At 34.1% G+C, this 12,938-nt stretch overlaps 1 protein-coding gene and 1 long non-coding RNA gene across 3 annotated transcripts in view; one reads left to right on the forward strand and one right to left on the reverse strand.

The window, feature by feature from the left end:
- The window catches only part of LOC149770710 (uncharacterized), a 94,861-nt gene that overhangs the window by 74,017 nt on the left and 7,906 nt on the right, over window positions 1–12,938 (forward strand). The window lies entirely within an intron of this gene.
- The window catches only part of LOC149770711 (uncharacterized), a 91,659-nt gene that overhangs the window by 19,719 nt on the left and 59,002 nt on the right, over window positions 1–12,938 (reverse strand). Inside the window, exons 6-7 of the mRNA XM_089949210.1 lie at window positions 8,480–8,538; window positions 74–245 (exon numbers count right to left, since the gene is read on the reverse strand). Coding sequence (XP_089805336.1) covers window positions 74–245; window positions 8,480–8,538 — 231 coding nt within the window. The remainder of the gene's footprint in view (window positions 1–73; window positions 246–8,479; window positions 8,539–12,938) is intronic.

Raw genomic sequence — 12,938 nt, forward strand, 5'->3', positions numbered from 1 at the left:
GACATTATATTGTTGCATTGTTCCATGATACAATACAATTGTGTTGTCATTTAAATTCTGTGATTTAGTGTACCTGATGTTCCTGATCCAGCACCACTGCCAGTACCACCAAAGATAAATAATGTTGCCTGCTGTGCCAAGATGGATCCAAAGAGAGTACTACCGATCTGTTGTTGCTTCCCTTTCTGCTTTGCTGCACAGTCTTCTAATGTCAGGCGTGCTACATCTTCTTCCAATCTGGTTCCCTAGAGAAGGACAATTTTTTCCTTTAAATGTTGTACGCGTACGAAATAATTAGGCAGATTCCACCTGGAACTTAAGCAGACTCCAGGCGGAATCTGCCTAAAATGTTAAAAATCTGGTTCATACAAAGGCGGACATGGAAAATTTGAGAAGTCAAAGATGAATCCATCTAGAGTCCATCTAACTCTAAAATGGACTTTTATCAAATTCCTGCTATAAATACATCTTTAGGCATAATTTTGGACTTGGTTGATTTTCCACCCACCATCTAGGTGGAATTAGGAACTTAGTCACTGGCATCCAAACAAAGTACTACCGATCTGTTGTTTCTTGCCTTTCTGCTTTGCTCCATAGTCTTCCAATGTCAGGCTTCTTCCAATTTGTATCCCTAGAGAAGGACAATTTTTTTCCGTTAAATGTTGTAACTCCCTAAGTAATGCATTCATAACAACAGTGTATCCCTCTAACATGTTCATAATAAGCTGTTTGGTTGTGTGGTTTTGAGATAAATATAGAATATTTTCTCATGAATTGGACACAAGGAAATGTGAATTTTATTTTGATAATTAAGTCCTGATCATTGACATCCTGTGAATCATTTCATGCCTTGGCTAATAATGTAGGAATGAAAAGTCATCACCACTGCATATACATGTACCTTGCAAAGTTTCATGCCTTGACTAATACTGTAGGAATGAAAAGTCATCACCACTGCGTATACATGTACCTTGCACAGTTTCATGCCTTGACTAATACTGTAGGGATGAAAAGTCATCACCACTGCAAATACATGTACCTTGCAAAGTTTCATGCCTTGACTAATAATGTAGGAATGAAACGTCATCATCACTGCATATACATGTACCTTGCACAGTGTTATGCCTTGACTAATAATGTAGGAATGAAAAGTCATCACCACTGCGTATACATGTACCTTGCACAGTTTCATGCCTTGACTAATACTGTAGGAATGAAAAGTCATCACCACTGCATATACATGTACCTTGCAAAGTTTTATGCCTTGACTAATAATGTAGGAATGAAAAGTCCTCACAACTACATACATTTATGCTTTGGCTCATCATATCATATACAATGTAAAGTGTATGCTTTCACTAATACTATAGGAAGCAAATAAACTCCACTACTGCATTGCTAAAGGAGAAATATCATGCTTGGGATTGTATGTCAGCAGAGGTTTTATGGATCAAAGAACAAATACTGACCAGTAAATAAAAGACTATTGATAATGATTTGGTATAACCATAATTTATATTTTACTTTTTTAACACAACTGCTCTACATGGGATCTATTACAAAATCAATAATAACTGTTAATTTGTATTGCCTATAATCAAATGCCAAAGCATTTGTTTAAAACTGGGGGGGGGGGGCACGTTCTTAAGAAGCTTCAAACATTAATTTCAACATAATTCAAAGTGCATATGCAAACTTTTGACATAAATCAAAGAATAAATGGTGCCTGCTAATAATGTTGATTGGCAAGAGGAAATTTTATCATAATCAAAAACTGGGAATGCCACCATCACGAAATAAGAAAATGAGTGTTTAAACACGGATATGACGAGAGATCGATTCGATTATTGTAAGCACATACAAATATATTTTCTAAAATTGTAGCCTGAAGTTCCTTAGGTCTTTCCATTTCTTTATTTCTGAAAACAAATTATTTAAAACATTTTAACACATGTTCTGACAATATTTATGCAATTACCTTTGACAGTAACTCAGTATTGACAAAGGTACACACAAACGCTATCAGTAAATAAAAAAGAGGTAACTAATGAGTATAATCATTTCCTCTTGGAAGTAAACGTGCGGTTTGTTCCATTAGATTGTTAAACTTGCACTTTCAAAGTTAAACGACAATAATGCTAGAAATTGAAAATGCATATTATTATTGCTCATGGTGGTACAGTCCAGAAAGCATACCATAAGCCAGAGAGGGATAAAGCGCTTCTTGTTAAGACAATATAAACACCATAATATATTTTCTTACATAACATTCATAACAACTTCCAATAACAAGAGCTACTTGAAGGGACTAATGCTTTACTGGCAGAAAATAATTACCTGTAACTCAACATGAGACCATTTCTTCCTTTTAATTATTATTGACTGTTGAAATCATAACCATAATTCAAAAATAACATTTTTAAAGTGGTGGACATATTGGGAGTCAAAAAGAAACAAGTTTCATTTAGGAACAATAAGACATCATTTAGAATAAACAACACATCATACATATTCTGGTGGTATTCCCATGTTAATGTGACTGTTTAGGATGAAAAATGATCATAACAGTATTTTTAAATGGCTGCCATAGTTACCATGCTTGATATCTGGTTGTCAACATTTCCATTCTGGGCCAAAAAGACATAACAAGTCTTTTGGCGAAAGTACAATATCAATAAAATATGACTTCAAGACATAACACTGGCATTTAGGATCAAACAGACTTCATATATTCTTTGATGCCCAACATATCCACAAAAATCTCTACGACACTTACAAAAATTACACATGCTTATAAAATGACATTTTTTCACATCTGCCAAAAATTATGTAAACCCTAAAAATTTGAAACAGAAAAAAAAACTTAGAGATGATTCATTCCATCCATACACCTTGTATGCCCATGCAAAGAATGCTATTTGTCAGAAACAACTGCAACATGCTATTAGAGTCGCGTATGAGTAGTTGTTGTTGTTATGGGGTTTAACGCCATTTTTCAGCACACGATAGGCTATACATGGCGGCCAGTATTAATGGTGGAGGAACAACCTGGGAAATCCCCGGAAAGAACCACTGACCCTCGAGAAGCTACTGGCAAGCTTTATCACATACCCACATTGGCCAAATCCGAGACTCAAACCCACGCAGACAGAGCTGAGATGGCAGTGATCCATAACGGAGAGCACTTTAGACCACTCAGCCACTCTGCCTCCACCCCCGTATAGGAGTAGGGCATGTAATCATGATCATTAAGTATTAAATAATTTAATGTAATTTAACCCCAAACAAAACTATGTGTCCCAGAGAAACAATACCTACATCCTATTGCATTAAAAAGAGCAGAGGTAGAGAGATAAGGCAGTATCTCATCACGAAAATGTTGACTTCGTGACAGCGGAATTATTTTAGTAGACTCTCAAAGGATCGGCAGTTCAAACTTCACAGGCTTTAAGTTTTGTAAAAGAAAAGTCTCCTTTAGTAAGGGACTAACACGTTCTTCAAACTGAAGTTACAGCCCACCATGAGATGGTGAAGTCAAAATATCAGTGAAGTCTGTAAGATGAACAAAAAGGCACTGAGTTGCAAACATGTTTCAAATAGGATATAAACACCTGTGTCGATCATTCTCATCACAGACTGGACTGAGACTAGACATCTCTATAGGTGGTGGAGATACTTAAGGTAACTGAGATGTTGCTAACTCAAAGTTAACCAGGAATAAGAATGGATTCATTATTGTTCAGTACAGTTAATCTCAAGAGACAAATCAACCTCATTGTCTTCTTGCAGACGAGGAGTGTAAGACAGAGTTTATATATATATATATATATACATATATATATATATATATATATATATATATATATATATATATATATATATATATCATACAGTGCATCATTTGCACATGATGAAAGATCCACACCATACTCTTCACATTTCGTAATATATGAATACATGTAATATGGGTTTTTGTTCAATCTGTGCGTAGTTGAAAAAGCTCTGCCAACTTTGTTCCTAAAATAGTTCACATTACATCTACATGAAATGGTTATTGGTTTTACCTGACTGCTTAGACTTTAAATTGCCTCTATAACAATTTGCTGCATAAACAATCCAATGGATAGGATTTTTATGCATGCATCACATTACAGGTATAAATTGAGCCTGTCTGAGTTTTTTTAGTTTCTGAAGATTACCAAAAAAAATGCATTTTTCAAACACAATAGTGTCAGTTAGGGATTTAAAAAATGTTGTTTCTGTGTGACACACTCTGTAATAGCAGGTATGCAGAGGATATCCAACATGAAAAGTATCACTGATCCTCATAAAAACAAACAGAAGCCATGTCAGTTCCTAATTCAACAGTTAGTATTCACTAACATCAACTCAAAACAAGAACTAATGAATTTCACAAAAAAAAAAAATATCAAAGCCTCTGCCATTTGGGCTTGCTAATCCCAAAGAATCTTTCACTCTTAATAATATTTGCGATCACATTTATCTTGTCATCATTTAATATCTGCTTCTCCGGTGTCGGTTGTGCACCCTGCATATACATTCACATACTTATAATTGTCACTGCACAATGGAATTAATGATTATCCATAATGATATCAATATCAAATTATTCAGTATTATTTCGAGACCTTGTGTTACCATCAGAAATGAAAATATGCATTGGAGCAGAACATCAGGATAATAATATTAATAATGATGCATGTTTATAGAGGGCGACTCATTATTCTCCCTTGAGGCTCTCTTAAGGGGAGTATAACAATACACATCTTGGTTTTGGTGCTAGGTTTCCATGTGGTACTGATCTCAACTGGTATTGTGTTGAAAAAGGCCTGAATATGTTACGAAGTTACTTATGGTGCAGTTCCATATTCAATTGTTAGTCTGGTGCTGAATATTGTTACTGGAGAAGCTTATGAAGAAACTGTTGAACATTTTTCAATGTCTTGTACAGATGTCCCTATATCCTCATTTTGCTTAAGTCTAGGTGGAAGACAACTGTTTCTGGGTGGGTTCAGCTTTTTTACATGCTCCCACAACGTCTTGGTACTCTTACTTTCATCAATAGCCTGCTTATAGTACGTAGTTCTCTTTTTCCTTATCTATTAGGTGCTTAGCTTTTTTCCTCCACTTTTTCTACTTTTTGATATCTTTTTTTCTGGTGGAACTCATCTCTTAGGTGCTTAGCCTCATTGATCTCAGGGGTAATCCACTTGGCTGTAATTTGGTGTTTAACTCTTTGTTTTAATTGGGATAGATCCATGTACGTGCAAAGTGTTATGACGATAATCATATTAAGCTATTTTGCGAGTGTACAAGTGGTCTGATACATGTACATTTGCTTTGCAATTATTTATTGTACTTCGTCATGAGCAAGATGGTGGTAAGCCCTCAATTATTTCAATGAACAGGTAAATTCACTATCAGGAGTGTTCCGACTCATGGCAACTTATTTACTGATATGGTAATTACTGGCATTAATTTTTCCTGTTTCAATGGATTATTAATGGATATGTTTTAGTAGTCTACCTAACAAAATCACTAACAACTGCATTAGCATAAAGTTTGAGCCACTTAACTGTGTTGTACCTATAGCCATTGTAAACAAACCCAACTTTCAACATCAAGGACAGCTTGCCACCAATAGCTGTCAACAGTGACATTGACAATATGGCACTGTCAAATGTTATTTTCTGCAAGTACAAACTGCATTTACTATGGTGTTATATTATATAAATATATATGGCAATATTATAAGCAAAGCGTGAATTCAGTGAATATGTGTTCCACACCTGCCATGGTAAGGGCAAAACAGATTAAAATAATGAAATATAAATATGACAATGACCTTGATGACAGTGCATTCAAGTTACTGGGTAAGCATCAACAAAGTGTTATAGCAATATTTTAAGGATCAATACAGAAAATAAGTAAATCCTTTGGTTTCCATGTGGAGGTTGTGGGTTCGATCAACGGCAGAAGCATACAAAAGACGTACAAAAAGTATAGTAACAGCTGCCTTGATACGTGCTCAGAATTAAGAGGTTAGTGTTAGAACTGTTTGGCCTGGTGTCAGGATAATGTGACTGGGTGGAACATTATGCTACCTGTTGCGGCATTAAGTCCCATTACTATACATCACTATAAACTGCCACAGTGCAGACATCATAGTAATATGACTGTAAAATTGTTAAAGCTACGTTAAAACTCCAAGTCACTCACTCACTCACAATTTACTTTCATTGACAATGGACATAACACTCCTGAATGTAATACATGACAGGAGATAAACTATGAAGCCTAAGTTAATCCATGTATCTCAAATAGCTTTTATGATGTGAAGCTTGAAAAAAAGAAATCTTAAAATATTCATGTGACCTTGATCATAAGACCACATACATCAACAATCACAATATATGACATATGATTTAGTCACAATGCACATGCACTTGAAATTTCAGCCCTTAATCTCAAAGTGGTTTAACGTTTGAGACAACAGTTTAAAATTCTTGTATCTCTGACTTTAATTGCAGCAGATCTAATGTTGTACCAGACAGCATATAGTAATGAGGTACATTCATACCAAATCTCAAATGTCTGTAAAACATTTAATAGAAGTAAACGTCTCATGAAAAATAAATTGAGTTAATACCTTGACCTTAAAATCGATCCCAAATGATGTACGTTATGTGCCTCTGGTCTCAAACAGCTGAGAAGTTAAAAAGTGGAATCGGAAGTGATGAATAATTAATGGAACTTACCAGTGACCTTGATTTTGAAGACCGTTCTTCATCAGAAACATGACAATCATATTAGTGATGATACCTAAGTATATTAAGTTTAATTGCATAATCTGAGATGGATGTAAATATATTGAGTACAAGGGACAGTGCAAGCACAAATATCACACTGAGTTAGAGACCTTGACTTTTAAGATGGGATCCTGAATAGGAATAGTGGCCGAGTACTAGACTTTGCCAATCAATGCCATCTCACTCCTGTCTACATGGGTTCGAGTTTCAGGCTCTTTCATTTTGGATATGTAAGAAAGCTTGGCAGTAACTTCCTGTAGGTTGTTGGTTCTTATCCAGGTTTTCCAGGGATCTTCTTATACTTGCCGCCATGCATGGCCTATCATACATTCAGAAATGGTGTAAAACCAGAAAGAACATTTCGTAATTCCCTTTGTGTAAGTTAAATTAGCCTAATCAAGACCTTTAAGTGAAATTTCCAAGAAATTCATGTCTCACTTATGTCAGGATGTGCACTCACTGCATTTATGTCTGCAATATGCTGACATTAGTCATTACTGTAGTGTACATGTATGCAGCTAATGGTAATATATCATGAAGATCATTAGAATATTTTGCACAAATCATATGTATGTTAAAAAGTGCAAACGTTATAAAATTAACTGACTTCCATCACAATAAGAGCTGAAAGATGCAAATCAGATGAAACAATCCTGAGTGAGGTACAGTACAGATACACTAATAATAGTTATTCAGTAAGCTCAAGAGGTAAAGAAGGCAAAGCAGTTGAATTTCTAATCATTTGAATTAATTGCCTTCATCACTATGATCCGCCATTATTTGCCAAAGGAATTCATCATCTAAAGATGAACGATGCTGGGACTCGGTCATTTTGGGTCTTCTTGATTGCCTGTATTATAATCACATACAACTTCTTTCATGCAATGATGATACTACAAAAGAATGCTTGTTAAAGGGCCCAGTGTACCAATCAAATTTAGTTTAACAACCTTTCATGTTAAGCAAAGGAAACTAGATGTAAATTTGAGAGAGTTTTTGTGCATTACTGTTTTTCAAGTGCGCAAATCTGTATAAAGTTTTAGCAAATAACACAAACGCGCATCCTGGGCGCATCTTTATATAATGTACAAAACACTTTAACTATTCTGCAAAATCTGTTCAATCAGATGCACAAATCAATTTCGGGATTTTTTTACCTCTTGGTGAGGAGAAAGTATTAGGGTCAGCAAAGAAAAACAGGGAATGTCAGCCAACCAGAAACACAATTTTTTTTTCTCCTTATGGAACTGAAAATCAATATGATTTTATCTTATCCTAAGCACAAACCATCTACAAAATGTAGATGGTGGGCAATCATTGACTTAATCAAATGACTGGTGTTACTAATAGAATTATGCCAGATGGAAGAAGGGATGAGCGGACAAAGGTTGAGTAATGCTAGGAAATTGAAGCGATACAAAGATACAAGACATTACATTATTCCACTGAACTAAAACTTAAAACTTAAGTTTTCCTATTGATGTACAGAAATATAAATATCCATGACTATGTTTCAAAAAGAAAAACAGTTAAAAGTTTATATTTGGCAAGGCTGGGGAAGGATGGTGATATTGTTACGTCTTTCCCAAAAGCCACTTGCTCAGTATTGTATTTTCAACCCCATAATCATGACCCTAAATGTTTTATACCTTCTCCTTTCCATCCTCCCTATCCATCTTGGTCTTGCCCTCAGCATAAGAGTCAGGACCTAAAATAAAAAGATGATAATGTTATATACTGTATGACTTTGCAACTGTATGAATTTCATTGTAATGTATGCAAAGTTTATTGATATGATGTTAATTGGAAAATGTAGACTTAGGTAAAATATTCCTCAGTCATTTAAGTTTGTTTAATTATTGCATCTGTACAAGTTGCACAACAGACAAGAACAATCCATCCTTAATTTCTCTTTTTTTTTTCTCAATGAATGATGATTGCCCCCATTATCTCATACAGGGGTCACTACAGCTCAGTGGTGACATTTAATCGGGTTTATTCCATGTTAACATGTCAAGCTGTAATTAACGTCACAAAATCATGATGTGACGATGTGTGTATGACATTGTGATAAAGAATTATATACTAGTATTGCAAGAATTATATACTAGTATTGCAAAGTAACGAAACACATTGTATTATCAATATTTTTTGTATTGCAGCTATCAGATAGGTATTTTTTTTATATAATCATGGCTAAAAATTGAACTAGTATCTACACATTGCATCTAATTTTACCTGATAGTGCCTAGAATCATTCAATATGCACCGCTGCAACAATGCAAATTTTATCTAATATTAGTTGATAACTTCTACTGTTATTCAATATATACCGCATAACATGCTGTGACAATCCTAATGACAATGCATCCTAGTGGAAACCTAGCAACAAGCTCATACCATTAACTTAACTTGGAAGTTTGTGTAATTCACAAGCTTAAGAAAAGCAATTCACAAACTTAAGGTTTACTTCTTACTTAACCGATAGAGTGCAAAAAGTATCTTTAAATGGTCAACTTTCTGAAAGTAAAACTATTAATTGTGGAGTACCACAAGGCTCTATCCTTGGGCCTCTCTTATTCATACTATTTATCAACGATTTACCTCTTAAGATTGGAACTTCAATTTCTTCCACTGACCTTTATGCAGATGATACTACACTATCTGAGATTGGTAAAACCAAAACAGTACTTGAAAATAACTTACAAGATGCTCTCAACAGACTTCAAGTATGATGCAATGAAAACAGTATGATCATAAATACAGAAAAACGAAAGCCCTACTAGTTACAAGACAACAAAAATGAGCAAGCTAGATGGTGACAAACTCCAGTTTCTGTTTGACAATGTGAGCCTCAATATGACCTCTCAAGATAGAATTCTTGGTGTATTCATGGATAACAATCCTACTTGGTCTATTCACATTAAACATATTTCAGAAAAGGTTAACTCTTATCTTTGGCTACTAAGGAAAATCAAAACATACATTCCTCTACAGTATAGGGTCATCTTTTATAAAAGTTATACTGAGCCATATCTGGACGACTGTAATGTAATTTGGGGTAATACCTCTAATTCAAACATAACAACACTTTTACGACTCCAAAAGAGGGATTGCCATTTAATTCTAGATCAAAGTAAAGACAATTTTCAGGATGCAATGAATACTAGAAAGATTTTAACAATACATGAAAGAATATTTCTTAGAAAGGCCACATTGATGTATAAAGTATCCAGAAAAGACATTCCTGTCTATCTAAGCATTATCTTTCACCAAAGAGATTCTGATGGCACTTCAAATTTAAGGTGCATAAGAAGAAAAAATTACATTATACGAAGGCCAAAAAAGGAATTATTAAAAAATAAATTTTCAATATACTAGTCCACTGGTATGGAACAACATTCCCAGTGACATAAGGCAGGTTCCTAGCATTTCATATTTTCACAATCAATGTCTTAAATGGACGAATTTTTTAGAAAATTGAACAGTTCTAGTACAAAAAATACCGCCTGCTTTTCTGTAATTTTACATCATTTTCATAGCTGAATATTTCAATACAGGATTATATTTCATGTTTTATATATGTTTATGTTTTCACTGATGCCTGTGAATGTGTTCCAGGCTTGATACTTTGAATTTTAAAATAACTTAATTATTTAGTGTCAAGCCAGACTCTTCACATCATGTTGTATATACTGTATATATTGTACATAACAGATAGAAGGACTCAAGGTAGATTAGTTCTGAAACTAATGAGTTACCTTCTCTAGATAAAGTCTTTATTATTATTATTATTATTACTATTAAGAAAAGCATATATTTCCACATATTTCCAGGCCAAATTTCTTATACTTTTTCATTGCACTTTATATTCATAGAAACTGCAGAAATTAGTTCTTGCTATTCAAATTCCAGTACCCAGTAATATTTAATCCGAATGAAATATGAACAAAGTCTTATCTTTGCCAAATATAGATTTTACTAATTTCCAAGCATGTAGACTGAGCCAACAAAACAAATAATTATAGACATTTGTGCAAAAAAGGTGCTGATTGATAGAACATGATAACATTCTTTGTACAGATGATGTCAGATATATATATATATATATATATATATATATATATATATATATATATATATATATATATATATATATATATTGTATTCAAACACATCATGTTAACCTTGAAGATGCTGAAAAACAATGTTCCAATTAATATGAATGGTGAAAGAGAAGACAAACAGATTTCAAAGATTTATATTAATCACTTCATATAATTAGACGTCATTGAAACATTATCTGATTAGCAATGTTTGCACACACAGCCAACTCGATTTGTTTAGCAGGTACTGTTATGCAAATGTTTATAAATTTCCCAGATCTTATGTTTGGTAATACTGCATTGTCCTGAGTTAGCATTCATTTCTCAGCTAAGACAATCTTTAAAATGCTTACCGTATCAATAGCAAAGCAGCAGCACTGGTCAAATCTATATGAACACAGAGGATACTATGTAATAAAGAAAGTAATTTGCCAACAACAGATAGCATTCTGAGAAAAGTAAACTAGTGTATGAATTCCTGTAATTTGCATTACATATGATGCACTGATATAAAAAACTTTAATAAACTTTTATAAAACATGTAACATTTTCCTACTGAGTTCTTCTCTTCCGTTTCAAAGCAAAAGCAGATTGTTATTTCACTTCCAAGTTGAATAGGTCTTGTCCACCTGTCATGTATATGCAATTACATATGGTTTCTCTCATATAGAAAAGTCTCAACAATTCTCATGAGCTCATAAAATGCATGATAATCTTGTTAAGAACGTATGCAGATAAAAGTTAGCAAGCTCATGTATGCAGTGTGTGAGCCAAGAAAAAAACTAGCCAAACGTTCACATCTGCAGATTTAATTTCCTCACATGAGAATCTGAATGTTCACATAAGAAGATGTAACTTAGAAAATATTTCTTTCCATTGCATGTATATATGTTTGAAAGTACGGCAGATTTTTAATTTCTTATGCAAGTTATCATGCGACTAATTTGACCTTTTATTCTGATTAGATACATGCTAAATGACATGTTAAAAGTTGTGATTTTCCATGTGTGCATTTCACATGAGCAATTTGGACTTAATGAAATGTTCGATAACATGCAGGTCATGATCCAGAGTACTGTCAAATAGACATCTTATTAGAATACAAATTTACTTCGAGACAAGATTCTAATGTTTAAGTGTCCCATCTGCACATGTATGTCCAGGTAGCAAATGTGCAAGAAGTTCTGCTAAATGTATAGCATCGTACATCTGAATGCCTCATTTACACGTCAACTCACAAACTTTTTTCTCTTGCTTTTCAATGAAAAAACATTGACTCCAATTACTCAAGGCTAACACTCAATGATATGTGACACTTTCAAACATCATGGCAGACACAATGCAAGTCAGGATAATGATATATTAAATTTGTCAGCCAATTTTAATTTGCAATCACCAAATCACTCGACCTATTTCCCAAATGGAATATGTGTTGGGTGCTAACATGACTTAATTGCATTAAGACCAAGCCTTTAGCTCGCACTTCACTGAAACTGTTATCATACAAAATCCGTTTCCTGATAGCCTTAACAGTTCACACTTCACTGAAACTACTATCACACAAAACCTGTTTCCTGACAGCCTTAACAGTTCGCACTACACAGAAACTATAATCATACAAAACCCATTTCTTGATAGCCTTAACAACTCGCACTTCACTGAAACTGTTATCATACAAAACCTGTTTCCTGACAGCCTTAAGAATTCGCACTTCACTGAAACAACAATCATACAAAAACTGTTTCCTGATAGCCTTAACAGCCTGCACTTCACTCAAGTCATTCCCAAGCAGAGATGCCCATTGTCAACCATGGAAATTAGGGTCAAAAGGTTAACATTTTCTCACACTTACCGAAGCAAATAAACATTCCACGTGTAGGCCAGAAGAATAATAACATCACTTAAAAACATTACAAAACTATGTGCAGTATTGTGACACTATTTACAATACACAGCTCTGTGTGTTCTTTAATTGTCCTCTAAACTATTAGTGGCTCTTTCC

The sequence above is a fragment of the Sinohyriopsis cumingii genome, unplaced genomic scaffold (genome assembly GCF_028554795.1).
Source record: "Sinohyriopsis cumingii isolate HCF-2022 unplaced genomic scaffold, ASM2855479v2 utg002465l, whole genome shotgun sequence".
Lineage (NCBI taxonomy): Eukaryota > Metazoa > Mollusca > Bivalvia > Unionida > Unionidae > Sinohyriopsis > Sinohyriopsis cumingii.